Here is a 24256-nt window from a genome sequence, read left to right as displayed (position 1 = left end):
CACTCCTTTAGTCCATTTCCAACACTGCCATTATTCATTCATTCATTCATTCATTCATTCATTCATTCATTCAGTGATTCATCCATTGATGAATCAGGTTAATTTTCAATGGCCTTGGCAGCAGGAGGCAGATAGAGAATAGAGATCCATACCCGCTCTCACCTGTTTCCACCTACCATCAACACATATCAATTCCGTTCATATTTTATTGGCTAAAGCGAGTCACACAGCCACACCTAACTTCAAAAGGGCATAGAAGTGAGATCATCCTTTGTGCAGGGTAAGCTGTACTCACAGTTACCACATTCAACAAATATTTACTGAGCATTGACTATATGCTAGGCAAGGTGTTGGAGGTGTATTAGTAAGAAAAACAAAGTATCTGTTCTGAAAGCATTTATAGTCTAGAAAGGTAGAAAGTTCTTCCTTTATGCCCTCATGCTAACATATAAGGACATCAACTGTACCACCTCTTACATTTGCAATGCATTAAAAACAAACAAAAAGGCATGCCTGGGTGCCTCAGTTGGTTAAATGGGTGACTCTTGGTTTCGGCTCACGTCATGATCTCAGGGTCCTGGGATCCAGCCCCGTGTCGGGCTCCACGCTCAGCAGGGAGTCTCCTTGTCTCCCTGTCCCTCTGCCCCTTGCCCTGCTCAGGCTCTCATGCTCTCTCTCTTTGGAATAAATAAATAAATCTTTTTTAAAAATTTGACTGTCTGCTGGAATAGGCAATAAAGCCTTCAAGATGTCTTCTCCCTCCCTGTAAACCTAGTACCTAGAATGGGGCCTAGCACTCGTAGAAACTTAATGTTTGTTGAATGATACATGAGACAGAATGGGCTCAGCTATAAAGAACAGGAAGCCCAGCTGATAGCCACTTAAACAAACAGGGCTTGTATTGTCAAACGGTGACAAGTCTAACAGCCAGCAGCTGCTGTGGTTGCTTTCTCCAGACCCAAGCTCTTTCCAGCTGTATGCTCTGATATGCTTGGCTCCCCGGCTTTTTCTCCCCGTGCTCGTGCCGCATGGTCACAAGACTCCTGCCACTGCCCCACATAATGTATTCATATGTAAGGTGAGAAAAAATCAAAAGGACAGTGGCAGGGGGCTTCCCTCTGGTGACTCCTTTATCACAGGAAATGGAAGTTTTCCTAGTAGCCCCCGGTAGCTTATGTCTCACAGAAAGACATGGATCATACGGGCACCCCAAGCTTCGAGTGTGGCTGAGAGCGTATCTGCATTTCCAGTCTCTGTGGCTGGACGTGACAAACAAGGGGCTGGGAAAGGGTATAGCCATTTTGGGTAGAGCCAACAGAAAGGGTTCTCCACAAATGCAAAATATGTGCTCAATAACTATTTATTGGTGGAAGTTCAGATTTTTATGATCTGGTTCTTTTTTTTTTTTTTTAAGATTATTTAATTCTTTATTTGAGAGAGAGAGCAGAGCTAGAGGGAGAGAGCAAGAGTGGAAGGAGAGGTGCAGAGGGAGAGGGAGAAGCAGGCTCCCCGTTGAGCAGGGAGACAGACAAGGGGCTCGATCCCAGGATCCCAGGATCATGACCTGAGCTGAAGGTTGATGCTTCACCGGCTGAGCCACCCAGGCACCCCTTATAACCGGTTCTTTATGGATTTCTAATAACATAGGAAGAAACTTCATCCTTGTTATGCCAAACCGATTTGAGTGCATCTTCTGTTCATGCTGGCTCCCTATGCCAAGCAAGTTACATGAATTTTCTAATTCAGGCTTTGCCACCTTATGACAAAGTGATTATCAATCTCTGTTTTACATGTGAAGAAATTGAATCTCACAGTAGTTAAGCAACCTGTCCAACCTGCTCACTTACCAGCTTGTAAATGATGAAACAGGACTTGAACTCCAGTGTTTGAGTCCAGAGCCCATGTTCCTATCCTAGACCTTTAGGTCTAGAGGGGAATGGAGAGCTCATTAGAGCCAAGCCCTTTATTTTCATGGTGCCAAGGCCCAGAGATGGGAAGTAACCTGCTCAAGGTCACACAGCAAGTCCAAGTCCTGACCCCCAGGCCATGGTTCTTTCAATCCCAGTGGGCTGCTCTAGTTAGAAATCTCACGGGGTCGGGGCACCTGGGGGGCTCAGTCAGTGAATCAGCCCAGTCTTGATTTTGGCTCAGGTCATGATCTCAGGGTCCTGAGATCGAGCCCCATGTAGGGCTCCACACTCAGTGGGGAGTTTTCTTGAGATTCTCTCTCTATCTCCACACCTCCCCACCACTTGCACGTGCACGTTCTCTCTCTCTCAAATAAATAAATCTTAAAAAAAAAAAAAAAGAAACCTCACAGATTCACTGATCTTTAAAAAGACAAAATGCCAAACTTGGGATACCATAGACAACTCAGTTTTCAAAACAAAGCATTGACTTAAGGTTTGGCAAATAGGACAAATTATTTCCTTTTGGGGGTCAAAACTTGGTGATGAGGGGCGCCTTGGTGGCTCAGTCGGTTAAGCATCTGCCTTCAGCTCAGGTCATGATCTCAGGGTTCTGGGATCAAGCCCCAGTCAGGCTCCCTGCCTGGCAGGAAGCCTGCTTTTCCCTCTGCCTCTGTCTGTCCCTCCCCCTGCTTGCTCTCTCTCTCTGTCAAATAAATAAATAAATAAATAAATAAATAAATAAATCTTTAAAAAAAACAAGACCAACTTGTTGATGAGTTGGCTCAAACTCCTTTCCCCATCTCAGGGGAAACTCCAGACTGTACAATACTTTCCAGTTCTCAATAGAGAAGAGAAAGGAAAGACCGAATGGTCAGAGCTTCAGCTGGGACTGAGATCACTTCAGACTCCAAGCTCAGGCCCAGAAATGCCTTATTTGTGGTGTTTCGGTCTGTCCTGTGTAACAACACAGCCTTGGGAAGCCTCTCAGCGGAATAGAATGTGTCTGGTTCAAATCCCACTCCCACCACCGACTCGCTGTGGGAGCGCATTGTGAGAATCGAGCCGGGCTGAGCTGCAGAAAGTCTCGGGCACAAAGGGCACGCGGGAGGAGTTAAGCCCCTGTGCCCCGGTCCTCTGTGACTTCCCCTCTGGACTTAAGGCCAAAGGGCAGCCATCAGCTGACCTAACAAGCAGGGCCCGCCTTGCCCAAACCACTCCCTGTCTCAGGAGGGTTAAGTGCTTTTTGCCGAAGGGACTCAAACCTGCTGGGGGAAAAGTTTGCTTAAATTGAAAAGTCATTTAGGTGTAACATTTCCGACCCTGGAGAGAGAAGGTTATAGGCATAGGCTCTGGAATCACACGGCGGTTTGGAATTCGGCCCTGATACTTCCTCACTGTTTGTGTCCTGGTATAAACTTGTGTCTCAGTTTCCCACTCTGTACAATGTGGGTGATGACAGTGCCTCCATTGGGGGATTGTCGTGGGGATGAGATGAGAGAACACGGGCCGAGAGCTGAGCACTGTCTGTCTGCCCCACGGGAAGCATAGCGTTCACCGTCACTGTGGGCCTGTCAGGCCCTTCAGTCTCTTCCACGACATGTTTTGTCTCTGCGTTGAGTATGGGTGAGATAAAACATTTTCTCTGCTTCTTTTAGGGGTCAGGCAAGTGGCTGCAGGGGGCAGCAGAGTGTGGTGGCATAGCAGACAGTAGCCAGGAACCCAGGACCACAGTCAGAAGACCTGGGTTCAAGTCCTGGCTCTACCACCAGCGCCCATGTCTCCTTCTTCCTCTGGGCTTCAATTCCCGGTGCCTAAAAGGTGGGGGTTGGAAGGGGTGACCCGTCAGGTCATTCCTGGCCTTAGCCGCCTGTGCTAATCACGGCCATCCAAAAGTCTTCTTGGAAGCCTTGAATAACAAAGACGGGCAGGAATCTACAGTTTAGTGAAGGTTCAGAATGTTCAGAATCCTGTAATTTGGGTTATTTGGGTTTGAGATTGAAGAATTTTCAAGATCTGCCCCCAGACCAACAAGGGCCAGTTCAGAAGGAGGAATAGCAGCCTTCTCCTTGGGCAAACTTGAGGAGTCGCTGGGCTTGTCCTCCTCATTCTGGCCTCCCACCTCTAGCCTCCCTTGGACACAACGTGACTTCCATCCTCCACCTTTTTTCTCCAGACATTACCATAAACAAGCTCTCAGATCCTTCACACTCCGAAAGAAATTCATTCAACAAACATGCACATTCACCCAGTGGGTACCCTCTGTGCACAGGGGGGCACTCTGCTTGGGGGGTGGGATAGGGCAGACAGAAGACACAGCCCCTGCGTGTGGGGGTGACATTCTGGCAGGATAGCCGGGAGCAAGCAGAGTAAGCAAGCAGGATCCACAGCAGAGCACGTGGGGTTAGCAGAGAGTTGCATTTAACCGGGTGAGGGTTTTGCAGAGTGATAAGGATCCAGCAAGCTTGAGTACAAGTGGTGTAGACAAGAAGGGAGCTGTAATAACAAACTGTGGAGTTGAGGCTGGGACAGCCGGGGAGGCAGGGCTGGAAGGGGACCGTGAGAAGGTGATGAGATCAGTGATCAGGGGGCCCATGGGACCTGTGGGACCCGCGGGGCTGAGGGCTTGAAGGAAGCTAGGAAGAAGTTTGAACGTGGGATCCTTGGAGGGTCCAGGGCTTGACCTTGGGACTGAGTAGCTGAGCCATTGCGGGAGAGGAGATCAGGGAACGGGGAGGCCAGGACATCGGTGGATGGCGAAAGCACCGAGCATTGAGCATCGTGGGCAGGACGAGTGGAGGGAGGACAGTGAGCAGGGAGCTTAGACCTTCAGGGAATTTGCAAAACTGACAGCAGTGAGCGGTGGAGGAGCTTGTAAGGACATATTCAACAGTGCAACTTAATGTGAAGTCCTCTCTTGTTTTTATAAGAACTACAGGAAGGGAGAGAGCTGTTTCTGTCATGAGAGGCAGGCCTGAGCATTCAAGGGTGGGGAAGTACCTGGGAGAATCTCATTTCTGCAAGGACCCAACTGTCAGCCTGAGAGACGCCGCTCTCCTTGTGCAATCCAAAGCGGCACGAAGCTGGTGGGAAGGTATTTCATTTTAATGGGTGAAGGGTCTCCTCGCTTCCCCTGAAATACCAAGGAGGGGGCGCCTGGGTTAAGTCAGTTAAGCTTCTGACTTTAGGTTTCGGCTCAGGTCATGACCTCAGGGTCATGAGGTCGAGCCCCATGTGGGGCTCCGTGATCAGCATGGAATCTGCTTGGGATTTTCTGTCTGTCTCTCCCTCTGCTCCTCCCCCCATGCGCATGCGCACACACTCTCTCTGGCTCTCCCCAAAATAATAAAACAAAAAATAAAAAATAAAACAAATAGCAAGGAGATAGCCACCATTTCCACAGAAGCCTGAAATAATATTACAATGATAATTTATGAGTGTCATCTATTGAAAGCCATTGTTTGAGAGGCCTTGGTGTAGAGGAGTTAAGAATATGGGCTCTGCCTGGGTTTACATCTCAGCTCTGCTCCTTACTACTCCTGTTTCACCCCACCTGGACAACGGGGTAATAACAGCACCTACCCTTCCCGCCTCTGAGAGGTAAATGAGCGACTAGGCGCAGAGGGAGTAGCCTGGAGTGCAGGAGGACTAAAAAAATGTTGGCTAGATATTCTGATCTTTCTCATCTCTGCTGGCAAATAAACAGGCAAATAAACACCGACTTGGAAAGGCCCCGTGCCATTCCTATTGCTCTGTGTGGAAAACCAGCCAGAGAGTAAAGCTGAGAGGTTGTCCTTCCCCCACTCATTGCAGTTTAAGAGCTGCTGGGAGGCAGTGTGGCCGAGGGACAGTGAGTCTGCTGGGAGTGAGGGGCCCTGGGTTTAGTTCCTCCTCAGCCTCCGAGGCCCAGGCCAAGTGCGCCCAAGGGCACGGCTGGTGTCTCTGAGCCTCACCTTGCCCACCTGCAAAGGGGGGGCGACCATCCCACTAGACCCACCAAATGAGGAAAGGTTCCACAAGGGTAAATGGTAACTCTCTGGGAGAGGGTATGTGGCTCACTGTGTTGAGTGCCCACCTCCCGTGTGCTGGGCATGGAGGTGCAGAAGCCGGCCTGGGGCACTTCCCCTCCCCAGAGGTATCCAAAAGACAGGGTGTATAGCCTGATGGCCAGAGTCTCTGAGAGAAAGTGCGACGGGGGTCAGATTACAAGGGGAAGAAGTGTTTTTATTGTTAAGTCTATGAGCAGATTTGGGGAAAACAGAATGATGGTGCTGAGTGTGGTTAGCAGTTCCCCTTCCAGAGCATTATCCAACGGAAGTTCCTGCTCACGGAAAATGACCCGAGCTCCAGGCCATAGAATGTTTTCTAGCAGCCTCAGTTCCGAAGCCCCCTGAGCACCCACCAAAAGGAGCACGGGGTGAACACATGGGCTTTTAAGCAGGATAAGGAAAATAAGTTCTCTTCGTGAACTGACATGGAAAGACTACTGAGAAATACTAAGTAACGAAAAAATAACTAGGTGCAAAACAGTATGTAGGATGCTACCATTTTTTGGTCCAAAAAAGCAGGGCAGAGTCTTTATGGAATTTATGTATTTATATAGGCACGGAAGATGCTAAAACTAGTTATAAGAAACTCTTCCCATGAGTTGTCTTTAGGAAGAGGAGGAAGAGGGATATCACTGTACATCCGTTGGAACTTTTTGATTTTGGGGCCATGTAAATGCAGGATCTAGGTGGAAGGAGGGGGAGAGGCGGAGAGGAGCACTGTGTGGGCTCTAGAATCAGGTGGCTGGGCATGGGTCCCAGCTCCACCACTTCCCAGCTGTGCGACCTTGCACAAGTCACTCGATCTCTTTGAGGCTCCGTTTCCGCACGAAAGGAGCATGATAGTAAGTATGGTAATAGGTCCTGGTAAAACCCACCCGGACTCTTGGGAGACCGAGGCTGAGTTCAAAAGCACTCAGACAGAAAATGGTTGCTGTAGCTGTTGAACCAGCCAGGGCTTCCCACTCTCCAGCTCAGCTTCCCAGCTTCCTGGAGGGTACTCGCAGTTCTTTTCCATTCCTATGTAATGCCCCGGGCACCCAGCCCCAAGGGAGTCCCTGTGCCTCCAGGGACCAGGTCAACGCAGAGTGATGGGCGGGGGTAGCTGGGGGAGTGTCCTGAGTCAAGTGCAATACAACTCTTCTTCCCAGAGGAAACCCCTGCAGACGGACTGCTGGGCTCTCTGGTAACAGGGTGCAGCTCTACTGAGCCCCACATCCCTTCATGCTGGGCTGTAGGCCCTGACTGTTGAAAACAGCAATTCTTGAGTACGAGTGTGTGTCTGAATAGCCGGTGCATGCCAGATTCCTGAGCCCACCCTCTGACCCCACTTGCCCACTGAGATGGAGCTCCAGCCACATCTCTGGCACTCAGTCCCACACCCTTTACACTCCATGTCTCTCCCCAGATCACTCACTTGTCCTCAAGCACGTTCAAACCTTTCCTTGGCCCTCCACGCTTCTGACTTCGAGGATCCCTTCCTCAAGAGAGATTGCCCACTTGCCTAAATGAAGCCCGTCTTGATGGAGGCTGCGAAAACACCTCCTCCTCCAGGAAAGCCCTCCGATTTGGGCTTCCTTCCCCTTCCTCCAGGCATCTCAGACCCAGAATCTGCGTCTATCGTAGCACCTCCAGGGCGTCCTTGAATTAGAAGTATCCTCCATAACGAGGAAAGCTATGACTTGCAAGTGCATGAGCATGGGGAGCTCTGGGTGCTCGGTCCCCAGCCCCAGAGACAGGTTAGCATCCCTGTTTTAGAAAGAAGTGAGGCTCAGGGACGTGGGGGTTTGCTCAGGGTGTCACAGCTGCTGGGTGCTGGGCTGTGATCCAGCCTAGCATTTCTGGTCGTTTCGCTGTATGTGCTGCCCTTTCCCTTGGAGACTTTACACTCTCTAAGGGTGGCCCGCAGTTTCTTTCCCTCTCCACCAGGGCCGGGCAAAGTCTAGCCCCTCCGGGAACGCTAATTCTGAGCCAGGGATGGTCCGAGGAAGGAGATGCTGGGGGCATGGCCCGTCCCTGAGGAGTCTGTGTGCAGGTGGGGGTGGCAGTGTAGAGGCAAACAGGATGGGTCTGGGTTGGGGCAGAGGGGAGGGGGCGGAGATGAACACCATCCTTTGAGGGAAAAGACAGTGATGACATAAGACAGGGCAGATACAGATCCTACCTGGGGGAGACTCAGAGAATTAAGGGAATCTGCAGGAAATGGCCAGGCGTGGTGCCAGAGGGGGGGCAAAGCCGGTCTTCCATTTCCACCTCAACATTTCAGGAGGTTGCTGGGTAAGAAAACCGTATATAGACTCCTCCATGTACGGATGCACTTCACACCGATACCCAAAGCTATTCTTTGAAGAACTGTCTGGGAAACAGTGGGGCCAACTCAAAGTCTAGCAACAAGGAACTGGTGAAATCAGTCAGATTTGCATATGCTAAAACACTATTCAGCCCAAGAAAGGAGGAGGAAGTCCTCATTGCTCTGATATGCCACAATCACCAAAATATATTTTAAGTAAAAAATGCAATGTGCATAATCAGGGAAATCAAATTTTAAAGCACGATGAGTTACGATTTCACACGTATCAGCCTGGAAATTAAAAAAAACTGTTAATTCCAAGTATTGGCAAGGAAGTGGGGCAAAGGGAACTCTCAAGCTCGCTGGCAAGTGTGTGAATTGTCACAAGCACTCTGGAAAAGTTTGGCATCATCTACTGAAGTTGATGATGTGCATTCCCTAGGAGCCTGCAAATACCCGAGGGAGATCTGAACCCAAGTTCCCACCAACCCCCACCCCTCCCCCGCCAAACACACACACCAGGAAAGAAACGATAAAGGACATTCACACCAGGACTGTTCCTAGAAGCCAAAAATTGGAAGCAACCCAAATGTCCTTAAATAGCACCATGAAAAATTAATGGTGTTCTCTTAATACAATGGAATTCCATACTGAGTGACAATGAACCAAGCCCAGCCGCGCACAGCGACGTGACCGAATCTCAGGATCAGAATCATGGGTGGGACAAAAGCAAGTTGCGTAAGACTGCATGTGTGATATGCCTCCCTCTCTTCAAAATCCAAAAAGAGGAGACGGCGCACCATATTTATTGTGTGCTGACTTAAACATATGGCAGGCCTATAAAGAAAAAAAGGGCATGATAAGTATAACATTTGGGATAGTATTTGGGGAGAAAGAGGTAGGGAGTGGGAAGGGAGGGCCACAGAGATTTGAAAAGCTCTGCTTCTTTGTCTGGGACAGGTGGCAGATACCAGATGGCTTACTGTATTGTGGTTTTTTTTTTAATTTATATATTATTGTATAACTGCTATTTTTGTATCTGTTCAATATTTAATAAAAACAATTTTTAAAATAAGGCCTAGACTAGTGTGAACAGTACGCTACCACCTGTATGTATAAAAGGGACACAGACAAGCACGTGCACACACACTGGTATTCACGGATCTCTGGAAGGTTATGTATGTAACTGGCAAAACCGGTTGCCTCTGGTAGGGGAACTGGGAGACTGGGGACAGGGAGGGAAATTTCCCTGAATTTTAAAATTTTGAATCCCATAAACCAACTTAAAAATAATAAAGTTCTAAGAGCAATGGGAGGGTGTGAGGGAAGGAGGAGGAGGGGTGGGGTGGGAGGAGGACTGGTACTCTGGGTGCGGAAACCTTCTGGGTGTGCCCAGGGTCGCACCGGAAGCCAGAAACCCCGCCAGATAGCCCAGGGGAGCCTGTGTCCTCATCCCACAGCTCAGGCCTAGAACCACGTCACTGTCTCGCCCCTAAGGACAGGGCCAGCTTCAAATAGTTGCCCACATCAACTCTGGCTCTACAATCATTTATTTCCAAACAAAGCTTCCTTGGGTCTCTTTCCCTGACCTTGCCTGCTTATCTCAGACATTTACCCCACCAGGGATTTGAACAATTCTTTTGAAGTTGCTTCAGGGTCTTCTGAGCCTTCATCCTTGATGACTCGGAAATGTGCTTGTGTGTCACCAAGGGCAGTCAACAGCAAATAGGCTCTCTTCATCCCCTTTGTACTTCTCCCCCCGAGGCCCTCATCGAAACCTTCTCGCACATCCTTAATTCACACTGGAATACCGCTAACTCGAAGGAAACCAGGGTCACGGACATGTCCCCAAAGACCATGACCTGGGAGGTAAGGGCACAAAACAGTGGCATCAGCCAGTAGGCAAGGAAGGATTTGGACACAGTGCGCGGGGGTCTTCTGCTCTGCTTAAGGACTGGAGTGCTGGCAGCTTGGCTCTGGATAAGAGAGGTGCTCCTGAGGTTGGCCTCAGTCCCCCCAGCCCAACTGCCAGGGATAAGGAGAAGAGGGCCAGGGATGGTTGTGTTATTCTGAACTAAGAGGTACCTTATTTCGCAAAAAGCCAGTGCAGGCATCTGGGAGGCACCAAGAAATGGGTTCCCAACGGAAAAGCACCTTAGCCAGGTCGTGTTGCATAGAAGGGGGGAAGCCTGGCTGGATAGGAGCTTACTGGAAGCCAGTCAACAAGCCCGCATAGAGCAAAGCCCCGGGCCGTCAGTGCAAAGTGTTGGCGAGGACGTGGAGTGACCGGACTCCCATACACTGCTGGGGGAGCGCAAACTGTGCAACCAACGGAAAACTGGAAGAAACTCCTACAGCTAAACACGTAAACGTTACGCTCAAGCTAAATGCTTAAAGCCAAACCCCGAGCCCTAGCACTCCTGGGGTATTCTGAAGAGAACTGGGCGCCATGTCTACAAAATGGCACAAACAAGAATGTTCACAGCAGTGTCATTCATGCATGAGAGCCCCACACCGGAAACAACCCGACACCCACCAGCAGGAGGATGGACAAACACACCGCGGTGTATCTGTACAACTGAAAACTATCCAAGGCAAAGTAGAGCTACATGCAAAACAGAGATGGGGTTCAGAGACATGACGTTGAATGAGAGAAGCCAGACTCAAAACAGCACATATTGTATGAGTCCATTACATGAAGTTCGAAAACAGGCAACACTCATCTATGGCCACAGAGGTCTGGACGGTAGCTACCCTGAGAGACGGGCGATACTGACTGGGAAGGAGTATGAGGAACTTTCTGGGGCGCTGGAAAGGTTCTGGACTTTAATCTGGGTGGTGGTTTCATGGGTAGGTACACGTGTACAAATTCACGGAGATTAAACTCGAGGTTTGTGCACCTTAATTACCATATGTAAAGTTGCATGTAAAACAACAATAAAGGGGCGCCTGGGTGGTTCAGTCGGCTCTTGGTGTCGGCTCAGGTCATGATCTCAGGGTCGTGAGTTCAAGCCCCGCATGGGGCTCTGCCCTCAGCGGGGAGTCTGCTTGACCTTCTCTCTCTCTCTCTCCCTCTTCTTCCCCCACTCACGCACGTGCTCTCTCGCTCTCTCAAATAAATACATCTTAAAAAAACAAGAAAACAACAATAAAATTCAAGGTCTAAAGCTCCATTGCTTCCGCCACCTGGCCTGCCTACCTGGCTGCTGGTCCTGCCCTCCAAACAGTGTTGTGTGTACCTCGGGGTGACCATTCACGCCAGGTGCTGGTGTCTGTACCTGAGGGCGGGGAGGGAACTTCTCAAGCTAGAGAAGAAACTGTAGAGCCGCTGGGGGAGTGTCTTTACTCGCAGATGAACACAGGGCAGAATTGGGTCTAAGACTTACTTCCATGGAAATGCACACCCAACAGCGTAATTCCTGGGATAGAGATACAGAACTCCATTCAACTTCAACCGCAGAGATTACCAATATGTTAGCAAAACAAAGGGGTAAAAGAACCAAAACCAAAAACAGGCTGCAGTTGGCTTGGGCCAGTTCATGACACACAGCAAATGAAGAAAAGCCCAAATTAGGCAGGAGAGGTGTTGGGCCTTGGGTTCCGGCCATGCCAAGAACTTCTGCCCTGATCTCAGAAGGCACAGCCTCTCGGGGCAGCCGATCTCTAGCTGCCCAGTGCAAGAAACTGAAGGACATGCTCTGTCGAGAAGGAAACAAGAGACTATAAGGAATTCCATGAAAATGCTGGAAATGGCTATTTCTGGAGAGTTCAAATAATCTTATTTTCTCCTTTGCACTTGAACAAAAAAAATCCCGAATGAGATAGCAAACAGCAAATTTTATCATCTTCCATTACCAGCTCAGATAAAATCCCTTGGGGGCCCTTCTGGACTGTGAAGCTAGGGGAGGAGGGGGCGTCCCCCGGGTCCCCGTGCATCCTGCACCCTGGCCCATCAGGAGCCATCAGGGCTGAATTGCCAATACTGCTTCTTTGTCCCCCAGAGAAGCCTCTACAAAGCTGAAAGGAAGAGGAAGGAACTCACACATTGCTTCAGGAGCAAGGGCAGTTAGACGGAAACCAGCTCCTTCCAAACAGCCTTACAGAGGCCAAGCAAAGGGCACAATGTGCTTTGACATAATAACACAACAACCCTTCTGAGATTCGGGAACAAATGGCTTTTCCTACTCCGTGTGGCCTGAGTCCTGGCCCTCTCAAGAGTATTAAACTTGTAGAAAATACATATCTTTTCTTTCTATCCCTACTGCCGTCTGCTATCCTCGAAGGGAAAGGGTGAGCAGAAGGGCACCCCCAAGTGCCAAGGTTGAGTCAGAGACCCCTCCGGCTCCGGCCTAGTGGACACACATCTCTGGCTCCTCTGCCCCACTTCTGCAAGAAACCACTTCTCTCCTGCAAAGTCCTCCTTCCCTCATCGGCAGGATGAGATGTTCGCACTCTTACCTCTCATCCCTCTTCTCTCCGAGTCAAAGCTCACAGCCTAGCCAGGTCGGGAGAGGCCATCTGGAAGGCAAATTCACACTCAAGGGTTAATGACAATTAATACATTAACAGAAGTGGCCAAGTTGACAGAGTTTGGCAAATGCCTTTCATTGTATTTTTACACTTGCGAGGAAAATGAAATTTTGTATTTCTAGTCAGTACCCCCACATGCTCCAATATCAAGATATTTTAGGCTTCGGTCCATGAATCTTAATCATGATATTGATAAAATTCATTAAGGACACTTCTGCTCACCTCGAGGGCTCTGAATACATGGGCCTGTAGAGAGTAGAAAGTGCTGGATTCTGGGTTCTTTCCGGTCCAGCACTGCTTTTTCCTGCTCTGTGATGCTGAGCACATGTGACCTGCCTCTTTCTGTGAAATGAGTGGGTGGGCCTCGATGATCCCTACGACTGGACTTCCTCTGTGTGAGGCCCTCCCCAGGGACCAGACCCCTCGGAAGGCGCTGTCTCCATCCCCAACCCCAGCCTCCAAATATAAGGGGCTTTCCTCAGGTCAGTCCTTTCCCCCTGTCCTTGGCCACTGTCCTAACTGCCCTGGTGGGCTCTGGTGCCCCCACGTTTCTGTCATGTGCTCCTACCTTCCTCTTGAACTCCAGGCCCAGTCCCATCTGCTTGCTGAGGGTGTTCCTCAGATGTCCTGTGGGCGACACAAACTCATCAAAACTAAGCTCTCCTTCCTCCCCTTCAAACCCACTGCTGATGCCTCCAGTCATGGAGCAGCCCTGTCTCTGCACTCCAGCTTTTTGACTCTGACATCTAATTAGCTGCCAAATTCCAGTCCTGTCCCTTCCTTGTTCAAATCTGCCAGTGCTGCACTAATGCCTCCCCGACTTCAGGGTCCTCTCTTAAGTCAGTCTCAGAGAGGCTCAGAGAAGTCGAGGACCATGCTTGAGGTCACACAGCCAGTGAGTGACAGGACTCCTAACCCCATCTCACCTTGTTGGCACTGCAGTGGCCGCCAGGCAGATGGAGCGGTGGTGAGTCACCGCAGTGGAGCACGGAGCAGAGCTCCGAGCCCCGCCTCTGCCCGTGTTGCCTTCTCCTCTCGTCCTCACCTGCTAAAACCCTGCCCCTCTGGTCATCTTCCCTTTCTGTACAAAATGGTTTTATAGGGTGAGTGTCCCATCTCGCCCTAAATATTGCCTTTGTAATTCAAAATATAAATTTATAAAGAGGGATTTCTTAAGCCCATCTCTTTAAGGCTTGAATTAACCGCTTCATTGTTCGGAAAGCTTTTGTTATTCAACAAAACATGGTGTCTCTCCGGAACTCCTCCCCTCCGTGGGAGCCTCGCTGGGCCTCATTCAGAGTTGTCTGCGACCTGTCTCACGAACCCGGTTGTGAGCAACCGGGGACCCGCATCCCGTGGGCCAGGGGTGTGCATCTCTGCACCCTCGACACGTGATTCAAGAATTACCAGAGCGCTGGATGTACCGTGTCAATGTTGCATTAAATTAAGCACTTTTACGCTTTAGTGACTTCAGTAAGAATTTCAAAGGCCCTGTGGAGGAGGCGATCAGGAGAACCCTGTCCTTCAGTCACACTGCTGTGACATGTAACTCCCAGTCAAGCACAGGAGCCGGATAGGAGCAGAGACAGGACAGGGGAGGGGATGGCGGAAAGCTGTCCCAGGCCCAGCAACAGAGCCGTTTGTCCCTGGGAACTCTCCCTCTGGTCTTCAAGATGTCCCTTTCCAGAAATGCTGCAGCCATAGCCAGTGAGAGAGGGGGTCTGGAACAGAAAACGTCAGTGCAGCCTTGAGATGCTGTGGAGCCCACCAGGAAACCCTTGGCCAGATCCTTCTCCTAGGATTCTGTCACCATTACTTGGCTGGCTGTCCTTGGACAAGTCTTTTAATCTGGCTGATCTGTTTGGTCATCTGCAAAAAGAAGACCAGGTAGGCGCTTGGATCCCTTCCAGCACTAAAATGAGCTAGGCCTCTGTTAGGCCTGTGTGTCCCAGCTATCTATAGAATGGGGATGGCAACAATGACAGAGGAGACGTGAGCATCCTCTAGTCTCAGATTTGGCAAGCCTGGTAAACAGGTGCCAGAGACACGGGGCTACTTCTCCCGCTGCATGAGGAACAGATGCTCCCAAAGGAACATGGCCACTGGAAGGCTGAGCTATGGGCAGGCAGGCTGGACCTTCTACAGAACCGAGAGGCGAGGGCTGTCTGGGAGGGAAACAATGTCGGAGCCCATCTTCACACCCCTGCCAGGGGTCCAAGAGGTCAGACAGACAGAGCCCTTTCCAGCTGGGAGCCTGCAATAGCTAGACAACCCCATTCTTAATGGTTCCTGCCTTTTGAGGAGGGGGTGGGCTACAGGAATTAGGAAGAGAGGGCGGGCCCCCACTGATGACACCAAACACAGCACAGCGATTGCTGCCCATTAGAACATTTATTTCTCAGAGAGAAAATAAGTTTCAGACAGTCATATTATAGTAGGTAAAATTAACTTTTGTATTCTTTACAAGCATAGATTTTTCTCTGTTTATTACCTCTCTTATACCATCTGTTATAAACAATTCTAGAAAGCAAATAAAGTCACTTTCTACAATAAATAGAGCATTGTGTGCTTCACAGCAGACGCGACTGAGACACAGGCCCCACGCCACAGCAGGGTCTGAGCCGCTTCCCATTCTAAAAGAGCAGTTTTAAAAATGAGAGTCAGAGACTGAAAGAGTCAAGGAGATTGGGGAAAAAAAGAGACTAAGAAAGAGAAGGTGCTGGGGGGAAGAAAGAGATAGACACACAGAGAGAGAGAGAGAGAGAGAGAAAGCCCCGAGATCTTACAACACAGGTTGAGACAAAGGTCACAGAGTCCACAGCTGACCGACTACCTGGGGAGAGGGGGACGCATTGGCTCCTTTAAATAAACCACACTGTGTGCATTTAAAATACTCAGCCACACAATGGAGGACTCCAGTAATGGAAACTATAGGCCTGAATAATTTAGAACAGTATTTTACAATTATATACACCATGTCCTTCCCTAGCCATATGCTGTATTGTATTTTTATTATTGTACAAAATCCAAAACCCCTTCCTTTATGTTATAGAGAGTTTTGTTGGTTCCCTTTTAAACTCTGGCTCGTGTCCCAAATGTATAAGAAGTTGCGGTGGTTGGTTGGTTGGTTGGTTGTATTTTTAAAAAGTCGAGTGTGTAAAAATGGCAGTGATCTCCCCAGTGACTTTGTTTTGTCCAAAACTCCCCTATGAAAAATTTAAAACAATTAAAAAGAATGTCAGGTTAAAAATCAACATGGCGATCAGTGGCCTGCGACCCGGCCCTGCGACTTTGGTGCTTAAGAGGTGAAAAGAATCATCCAGAGAACAGACATCGAAGCCTCTGAAAGTTGTGTTGGTTTGTCAGTCAGCATTCCCCATTTCACAGTTTTTTCTTTTCCTTCCGTTTCTGAGAAGGTGAAGGTGGGGAGGGGGGTTGAAAGGAGGAGAGGGAAGGGGACAGGGGTGTGAAACAAAAGTGTGGTGTCCCCTGGAGTTCGGGAGCGGGAGCAGCAGAGGCTGGGCAGGGCAGAGCGCAGGCAGGGAGCTGCTGGACTGCGGGCACCACCAGCCGGGGCGGCGGAGAGTGAGGCCCACAGACAGGACAGGAGGGGTGAGCAGCAGACCCAGCTGAAGAGCACACCTGCACCCCACAGCCCTCGACGTCCAAGCGGACGGATGGACAACCAGCCTGGTCTGACAGAAGCCTGCCAAGCCTCAGCCCGCCACTCGGCACACAGGGAGAGAGCAAGAGGGGCCCCGCCTCCACTCAAGGGGGCAAGCTTTCACAGCCTGGCCTTAGCTGTGTGTCTGCAGCAAATGGGGGGGGGGGGGCAGGGGAGATGTGCTGGTGGAGGGGTCACCCGAGTGGTAGGCTGTCCTCTCTCCTGGGCCCTAAGGAGCCAGGCGGAGGCACGCACCTAGCATAGCAGCTGGCCTCAAAGGGAATGAGACATAAAAAAAAGACCAGTTTGGTGATGGTTTCTGTCCATTTGGCACAAAAGGAAAGGAAAGGAACATGGGAAAAAGAGAGACGGCACTGGTGCAGAAGATGGGACAGGGAAGAGGTATGAGAATGGGTGATGGAGGGGAGTGAGGGTGAGCTCCGTGAGCTTCCCTGTGGGACCCTCGTGTATCCACAGCACCTCTGGGGTCAATGTCAGAGCCTCGCTTGCCCTGAGGTGTAGTTAGCTGGGAGTGGGGAGGTGGGGGCCAGACAAACCTCTGAGAAAGAGCCTAGGACCTCTTGCCTTCTGGGCTCAGGTCCATCTTCTTGGCCAGGCCTAACCCTCACAGCTAATTCTACTTCTAACTGGTTCTTCAGTGGACTAGCCCCCGAGCGAGCTCAGGTGGGAGTTTTTGGCACACAGCAGGCCCACTAGGGGAACCACACAGTTGGTCAAAACTGGGGCCTTGCCCATGGGGACGACACAGCCCAGTCCCTGGCCTGCCATGGAAGGGGAAGCTTCCGGCCATACGACTGGCTGGGGCAGGAAGAGGCCTCTGTGCCGCATGGGACAGAGGCAGGGCAGGCAGATGCAGGCCAGGCCCTGCCCTTACAGGTAGCTGGAGGTGACGAAGGAGTGGGGCCCCCGGACCCGGCTCAAGTGAATCATTGCACGGTCATAAGCCACCTGCACCGACTTTCGGATGCTGGTCTTGCGGCCTTCTAGCATCTTGAGCTTGTCCACCGTGTCTTCCACACCCAGGGGCAGCACTTTGTCCCTTGGAAGCCACTGCCTAAAATACAAGCACAGTAAGAGGCCCAGGCTGTGGTGGGTCGCATGAGGGGGCTCCCTTGGGTCGCATGAGGGGGCTTCCCACTTGCCCAGGACAAGCAAAGCCGGGGGAGCGGACAGAGCAGGAGGAGACAGACTGGGACACCCCAGGCAGGAGACCACCAAGGGACCTATTTTGCAGCCAGGCCCTTCCCTGAGCCCCACAGCACTCACTCTGCTTAGAGGGCTGTCAGGCCTTGGGAGCCAAGAGAGGCCCATGTTAGGGTTAGCCCTCACCCTGCCTTGGGGCATCAGGGAGCTATGGCTAGGAACTGGGACTGATACCAGGAATCAATATTTCCTTGGTGGTGCCCACACCTGGTATGTCTGTGTGTTTTTTCAAATCCCCAGGTGAATCTAACACATGGCTGAAAGCTAGCCTTTGGAGCCAGATCTCGGTTTGGATCCCACTTCTGGCTATGGGTTCTTGGCTTTCCGAGCCTCAGCTTCCTCCGCTGCAAAATGGATTGGGAGGGGATTGATGAAGGTTTAATGAGGATTAAATGAGATTATGTATGTAAATCAATTTGCATGACGGCATGGAGTAAACACTAAATGATAGCTATTATTATTTGGACTAGCTAGTCCTATACCCCCTCATTCTACAGAAGCAGAGGTGAAAGAACTCCCCTGCTGCTAAGAGAAGCCGTGAAGGGCAAGCAAGCAAGCCCTTTGCCACGGACCCCATACTGCCCAAAACCACCCCACCTCCACATCCCCCCACCCGAGGACTAAGACACGCATGCCCACAGCCACAGGGAGGCTCTCAGCTGAGTCCTGTCCAGGAATCACCCTCCACCAAGGGAACTACCTGGCCCAAGGAGACCCCCCACCCCCATCTGGGGGCAGCCAGCATTCAACGACTAGTTGACACGAGGATACAAAGGCACAACCCCAATTCCTGACATCGCTAACAAGCCCCCCAGCTCCAGAGTGCCCCTGAGGATCAGTGGAGGCCTCTGCAGCAAGTGTGACGCAGTTCAACACGTCCCTCTGCCCAGGCCTGCATCCCTCATCGCCACAACTCTCCCCAGCAAGCCTCCTGACAGCAATCTCCATCTCAGGGTGTTTCCCAGGGAATCTGATCTGAGACACTCCTCAGTTACTATTAACGTGTCAGGGGCAGGCCAGCTGCTGGTAATGCCTCACCTGACCTGGGTGCAGGCAGGGTCACGGAGTCCACAGCCCCTCTGCGGACCTCCCCAGCATGGCAGTGTGTGCAAAGCCTCCCAGACGGGCCCCTCAGCCCACACCCTGGTGCAACCTCCTGGCCGTAGCACCCACTCACCAGGTGCGCTTGTTGTCAAAGAAGAGGACAAGGAAGAGCTTCTCTCCAGCCTCGGCCTGTTTCTGCTCTCCCAGCTTCAGCACATCCAGTGGGGGGACAGGGATGGGGACACCATTGTGCAGGAGGCCCTCCCGGGGCATCTTGGGATCGATGATCTGGAGGCAGGAAAGGAGAAGGCACTCAGCTGCGGGTGGAGGGGGTGAGCAGAGCACACTGCACCAGACTCCCTGCAGAACCGCCCCCCACCAAGCTATGCAGGGCCTGAGCCAGGCCCACAACCAAGTGATGAAGGGGGCTGACCTCTTCTATGACCCCCCTGGACCCCAAAATGGAAGTCTTGGCTCTCCTTTCCCAGTTTGTTGGCCTAATCCTCCAAGCCCTGCCCAATCGGTTCTTCCGATGAGGGAGCTTGCTCCATGAACCTTTGGGGCCCAGAGCTGAAACAGAAGCAATGTGAATCCAGTATGGGGGGGTGTCAGATTGAGGGGTATCTGTGATGTCCAGGCCAGATCGGCAAATTCATTCTTCAAAACGTCCCTTAGGGGAAGGGAGTGGAGGCCATTTTTTCCCTTGTCAATTTCCCTTTAAAACCTTTGCAGTTCACTTCAAAGGCTCTGGGGCCTTCCTAGACACCATGGCTATGAAGGAGGTTATGCACCAGCAGCAGGGCCCATCCCTTTGGTTCTACTACCAGAGCCCCTGGTTACCCACTACTTTCCTGTCTGGCTATAACCTTCCTGCTGTGTGGACTAGGTACATTTGTGGGCACCTCCATGTGAGATCAGAAAGAAGCTGTTAAGACTGAACTTGGAGGGTTGCTGGGGCAGGGAGAATGACGTGGCTGGAAAGAAGGGCCATCAGAGGAATTAATGCTCGAGGCTGCAAGCTCCACAGGGCAGGGGCTCCGCAAAATGCCCGGTGGCATCGACAACCGTGATCTCTAGCTCTAGGAAGCACTGACAAAGCTCCTGCTTATTCACATATCATCATCTTATTTCATCTTCTTGCTGATGCCAAGAAGTCTGCTGACAGCTATCAGCTGACAGAGGAGAGCACCAAGTGCAGGAGGACATGGCTGGCTGTGGCCACGGTGGCTTTTCTGCTGCCTGCTGCCCTACACAGCCGTTTCCAAAGTAGTGGGTTGATCGCCTCTGTATGCTGAGGCCAGAGGGGCTTGGAAACATAGTGAGGAAGCAGCTTTCTCCAGAGATGGAACAATCTTAACTTCTATCCCGAGTCCCAGGGGGCCTGTTCTCATAATAAACTGCTCTGGTTGTTTACCTTTGGGTGTCTGCCAGCTTCCCTACTTCCCTCTCAAGATAAGCAGCTGAAAGCAGGTGTTCTGGTTCAGAGTTTGCTCTAAGGAAGAACCACCCCCACCCTGCCCCCAGCTGTGTAGTTTGGTCAAAACTCTTTATCTCCCAGCCTGTCTGTCCCCCCGGGACTGAAGCTAGCTAAGGGTCCTAATGAGAACCACCACACAAGCCCCCCCTTGAGCTTCCTCAATTGAACGAGATAGCGGGGCCACTCTTCACTAAGCCATGCTGGTTCCTGCCTTGGAACGGGGGGCAGATGGTGAAAAATGTCCCCCAAGGGCAGAAGCAAGGTGGGTAAGTTGCCCCTCGAGGAGAAGTCTCCTCCCCTTTTAAAGAAGATACAGGAAAATATGTCCCAAAATAACAAATAATGGACCATTCGCTCAAATGTTAGGCAGATGTAAAACAACAAGGCTTGTGACACACTTAACACATTATCTAATAAATGTGTATATACACTACTATAGCTGTACTACATAAATAAATACAGGGAACGATGCAAAATGCTTACAGTTGACATGCTAGAATGGTAGGGTTCCTGCTGCTTTTCTCCATTTTTCCAAAACGTCTATAATACAGATGCATTATTTTACAGAAAAAAAACCTTTTTTTAAAAACAAGAGCCAAAAAAGAAAAAATTTAGAAACTGTATATTCATTGTGGACAAAGTACATATTTAAGTATGCACAGGAGAACAACTGGGAGAGCATAAGCCAAAATAAAAACATAGGCTGTGTTCAGGTGGTGGGTTTTCTCAGGTGGTGGCTGAATTTATTTAATCATGAAAGAAAATGTATGATTAAGAAGATAATTAAAAAGGAAACAAGACTAATTTTAGACTTTTGTTGTTGTTGTTGTTTGTTTTTGCACTGTGAGACTTAAAAAAACACCAAACCTGTACAGCTTTAAGCACTTCCTCAACAACTACACTGGGGGTCTCAGTGACAACAGGACACAGAGCCGTGTGAAGGCAGACCCCAGGCCCAATGTCCTCAGCAGCTGGTCACAGCGTGGATCCCCCCCACCTGCCGCTGCTAAAGGGGGAGTGAGGTAGCCAAAAGGCGCTCCAATATGGCCCCAGCAAGTTGTATGACCTCTTAGAGCTGTAGCTTCCTCCAGTCCAAAAGGGTCAGCGTGCCTGCCCTCTTGACCTTAAGAAGCTGCCATTAGACCTGAAAGAGCTGTGAGAAGCCCAGAACTCTTGGATACATGCAAGCAGTTGGCAGGGTTGTTCACAACCCTGGCTACAGATCATCTGGGAAGCTTTCTAAAAAACATCCATAGCTAGGGGTGCCTGGGTGGCTCAGTCAGTTAAGCATCTGACTCTTGATTTCAGCTCAGGTCATGATCTTGGGGTCGTGAGATCAAGCCCCGCGTCAGGCTCCACACTCATTGTGGAACCTGCCTAAGATTCTCTCTCTCTCTCCCTCTCCCTCTGCCCCAACCCCTCCCGTGCTTGCTCACTCTCTAATAAAATAAAATAAAATTAAATTAAATTAAAAATTTTAAAAATATTCATTGCTTAGTCTGGCCTTGTTCTCACTGGGTTGTTCCGAGATAGGGCCTCAGTATCTGTATTGTTTAAAAAATTCCCCCGCGATTCTGGGATGCCCCAAAGGTTTAGAATCACTATCTTCCCGTGCCAGATGGACATTACCTCCCCGACACAGAGGTAGTGCTAGGAAATAACAATCAAGGTGGTAAAAATGGAATTTTTAGCTACTGCTACTATGGCAAAAATGAGGTATTTTAGCTACTACTGGTAGGAGTAGACACTGGAACTAACTTTCTAAAGAGCAGCTTGGCAATCTGTATCAGAATTTTGCAGACCTTGCCCCAAGAAGGCAACCCTAAGAATTCACCGTATAGAAATAATCATGATCGCACAGAGTAAAACTATAGTGATGTTTACTGTCAGCTATTTGTCATAGTGAAAAACTCAAAACAACCTAAATGACCAACTAGGGAATGGTTAAATAAGGTGCATGCACACAGCTGAGAACAGTGCAGTCATTAAAGTGATGCTGACAAAGAACGTTTAATGGCACAAGACACGCGTGTTCATGGTACACCATTAAGTGAAAGGGAAGTTAAACAGAGTATGGTCTCATATTTATGCATTACAAAAAAAAAGGCTGAGTGGATATATACCAAGAGGTAACCTCTGAACAGATGAGACTATGGGTGATTTTGAACTTAGTGGCTCAGAACACAGGCTTTGACAACACACACATTGAGCCTTGGGCTCAGATTCCAACCCTGCCATTTAATAGCTAGATGACCACAGGCAATAGATAGATCCTCAATTTTCTTCCTCACAAAATGAGGAAAAGCCGTATCTTCCTCAGTATTTCAAGAATTTAGCATGACAAATGTTTAATAAATTCTCTACAATGAGCATATATTACTTTTATGCATAAGCAAATAAATAAATGCTATTAAATCCTCATAAGCCCTAGTCTCTGTCTTCACACTTTTACCCTATTTTGAGTGCTCCAAGCTGGGGGACCTTGATAGTTTGACCCACCCAGGCTGGGGTAAAACCTCCCTCTCTTCTGCAGCTAAAGGCACCCTGACTCCCACCACGCTCTGCTGGCTTGATCCAATCAGATCAGCCCTCCCGAGCAGCCCAGGGGAGGGAGGAGGGTGGTGTCTGGGGCAGACTCACCAAGGCAGGGTAGGAGGGATAGCCTCGGCACTTGGCCCACACCAGCTCCAGGGGCTCCAGGTCTCCGCGGTCTTCAAAGGGCATCAGGAGGCTTCTGCCTGGGGGTGGGGGAGGGGAGGAGACAGCACCCAAAGGGGACTTGGAATGGTGCCCAGGAGGCCTGCCTGTGGCCTCCATTTGACTAGGGCAACCCAGGAATGAGTCAGCCACATTCCCTCCACCCTTCCTCTTCCCTGCCCTTTCTTTAGCTCTTAGACTAGACCAGGGGTCGGCAAACTTGTTTTGCTGCAACTACTCAACTCTACTGTTACAGCATAAAAACAGCCATAGATATTCTGCAAAGGAATGAGTATGGCTGTGTCCTCATAAAATTTTATTTTTAGACACTGAAATTTGAATTTCATGCAATTTTCATGTGTTACAAAATATCATTCTTCTTTTGATTTTCTTTTCAATCATTTAAAAATGTAAAAACCATTCTTAGCCTGCAGGCCCTACAAAAACAGGCAATATGTTAGTTTGCTGACCTCTGGACTAGAACCCTAAGATGGTATTCCTTGGAAAAATATGACTGCTTCATCACCAGGACCGCAGGAAGAAAAGTAACAACCCAGCTTGACAAAGCCACAAACTGCTCTCTGGGCCTCCCTGCATGGTGGGCCTCATGATAGAGGCTTCATGGAAAAAGGTGCCTGGGACAGACATCCCAGTAAAACCACTTGCTAAATGAGTTCTTTCCTGACAGGGCCACGCCTGGCCATTCAGGTCACCTGGATACAAGGCGCTCAGCAGAGCCAAGCAGGTCTGCAGGTCCTTCATGGGCATGATTTCTCAGAACCTGACCTGGGTGTCCTGCCTGGGGCAGGCACCGCATCTCTCCAGCCTACTCTGTTCTGCATGCGATGCGGCAGCACACATGGACAGACTTCACAGACGCTCCTGAACAGAGAGGAGCCTCCCTCCCCTCCCCACGGCTACAAACAGAACTCAAGGTGACCAAGCTCAACCAAGGAAAAAGGCCCAAACCCTGAAGAGTGGAAATTATGTTCCTAAGGAAATATTACCACCCTCATTTATAATTTTTAAAAAAATGTACTACTAATAATGAGGTATTACTTCTTTTTTAAAGATTTTATTTATTTATTTATTGAGAGAGTGAGGGAGGGAAAGAGAGCGCATAAGTGGGAAAGGGGGGATATGCAGAGAGAAAAGGAGAAGCAGACACTCCCCACTAAATAGGGAGCTGGACACAGGGCTCGATCCCAGGACCCCGGGATTATGACCTGGGCAGAAGGCAGCCGCTTAACTGACTAAATCACTCAGGTGCCCTGAGGTATTGTTTTTTATGCATTGGGTCAATAGCAATAACAACAAAAAGATAAAATCCAATACTAAAGAGGAAGGCTGTGGGGAAACTGGTGCAATCACGCACTG

The 24256-nt window shown here is 50.0% G+C and overlaps 1 protein-coding gene across 6 annotated transcripts in view; it reads right to left on the bottom strand.

Annotated features, from left to right (window-relative positions):
• Positions 1–8430: 8430 nt before the first annotated feature.
• The window catches only part of BRPF3 (bromodomain and PHD finger containing 3), a 41332-nt gene continuing 25506 nt past the window's right edge, over positions 8431–24256 (bottom strand). For 3 of the 6 annotated variants that reach the window (XM_026482750.4, XM_026482751.4, XM_026482747.4), the window contains 3 exons: positions 22823–22920; positions 18839–18993; positions 15146–17512 (listed from right to left, as the gene is read on the bottom strand). In XM_026482750.4, the coding sequence (XP_026338535.1) occupies positions 17329–17512; positions 18839–18993; positions 22823–22920 (437 nt within the window). In that variant the 3' untranslated portion in view covers positions 15146–17328. Of the gene's footprint in view, positions 12762–13341; positions 13401–15145; positions 17513–18838; positions 18994–22822; positions 22921–24256 lie in introns of those variants that run through there. The other 3 variants (XM_026482748.4, XM_026482749.4, XM_026482753.4) reach the window with 3 other exon arrangements.

This window comes from Ursus arctos, unplaced genomic scaffold (genome assembly GCF_023065955.2).
Source record: "Ursus arctos isolate Adak ecotype North America unplaced genomic scaffold, UrsArc2.0 scaffold_31, whole genome shotgun sequence".
NCBI lineage: Eukaryota > Metazoa > Chordata > Mammalia > Carnivora > Ursidae > Ursus > Ursus arctos.
This window is presented reverse-complemented; position numbering and strand designations above follow the sequence as displayed.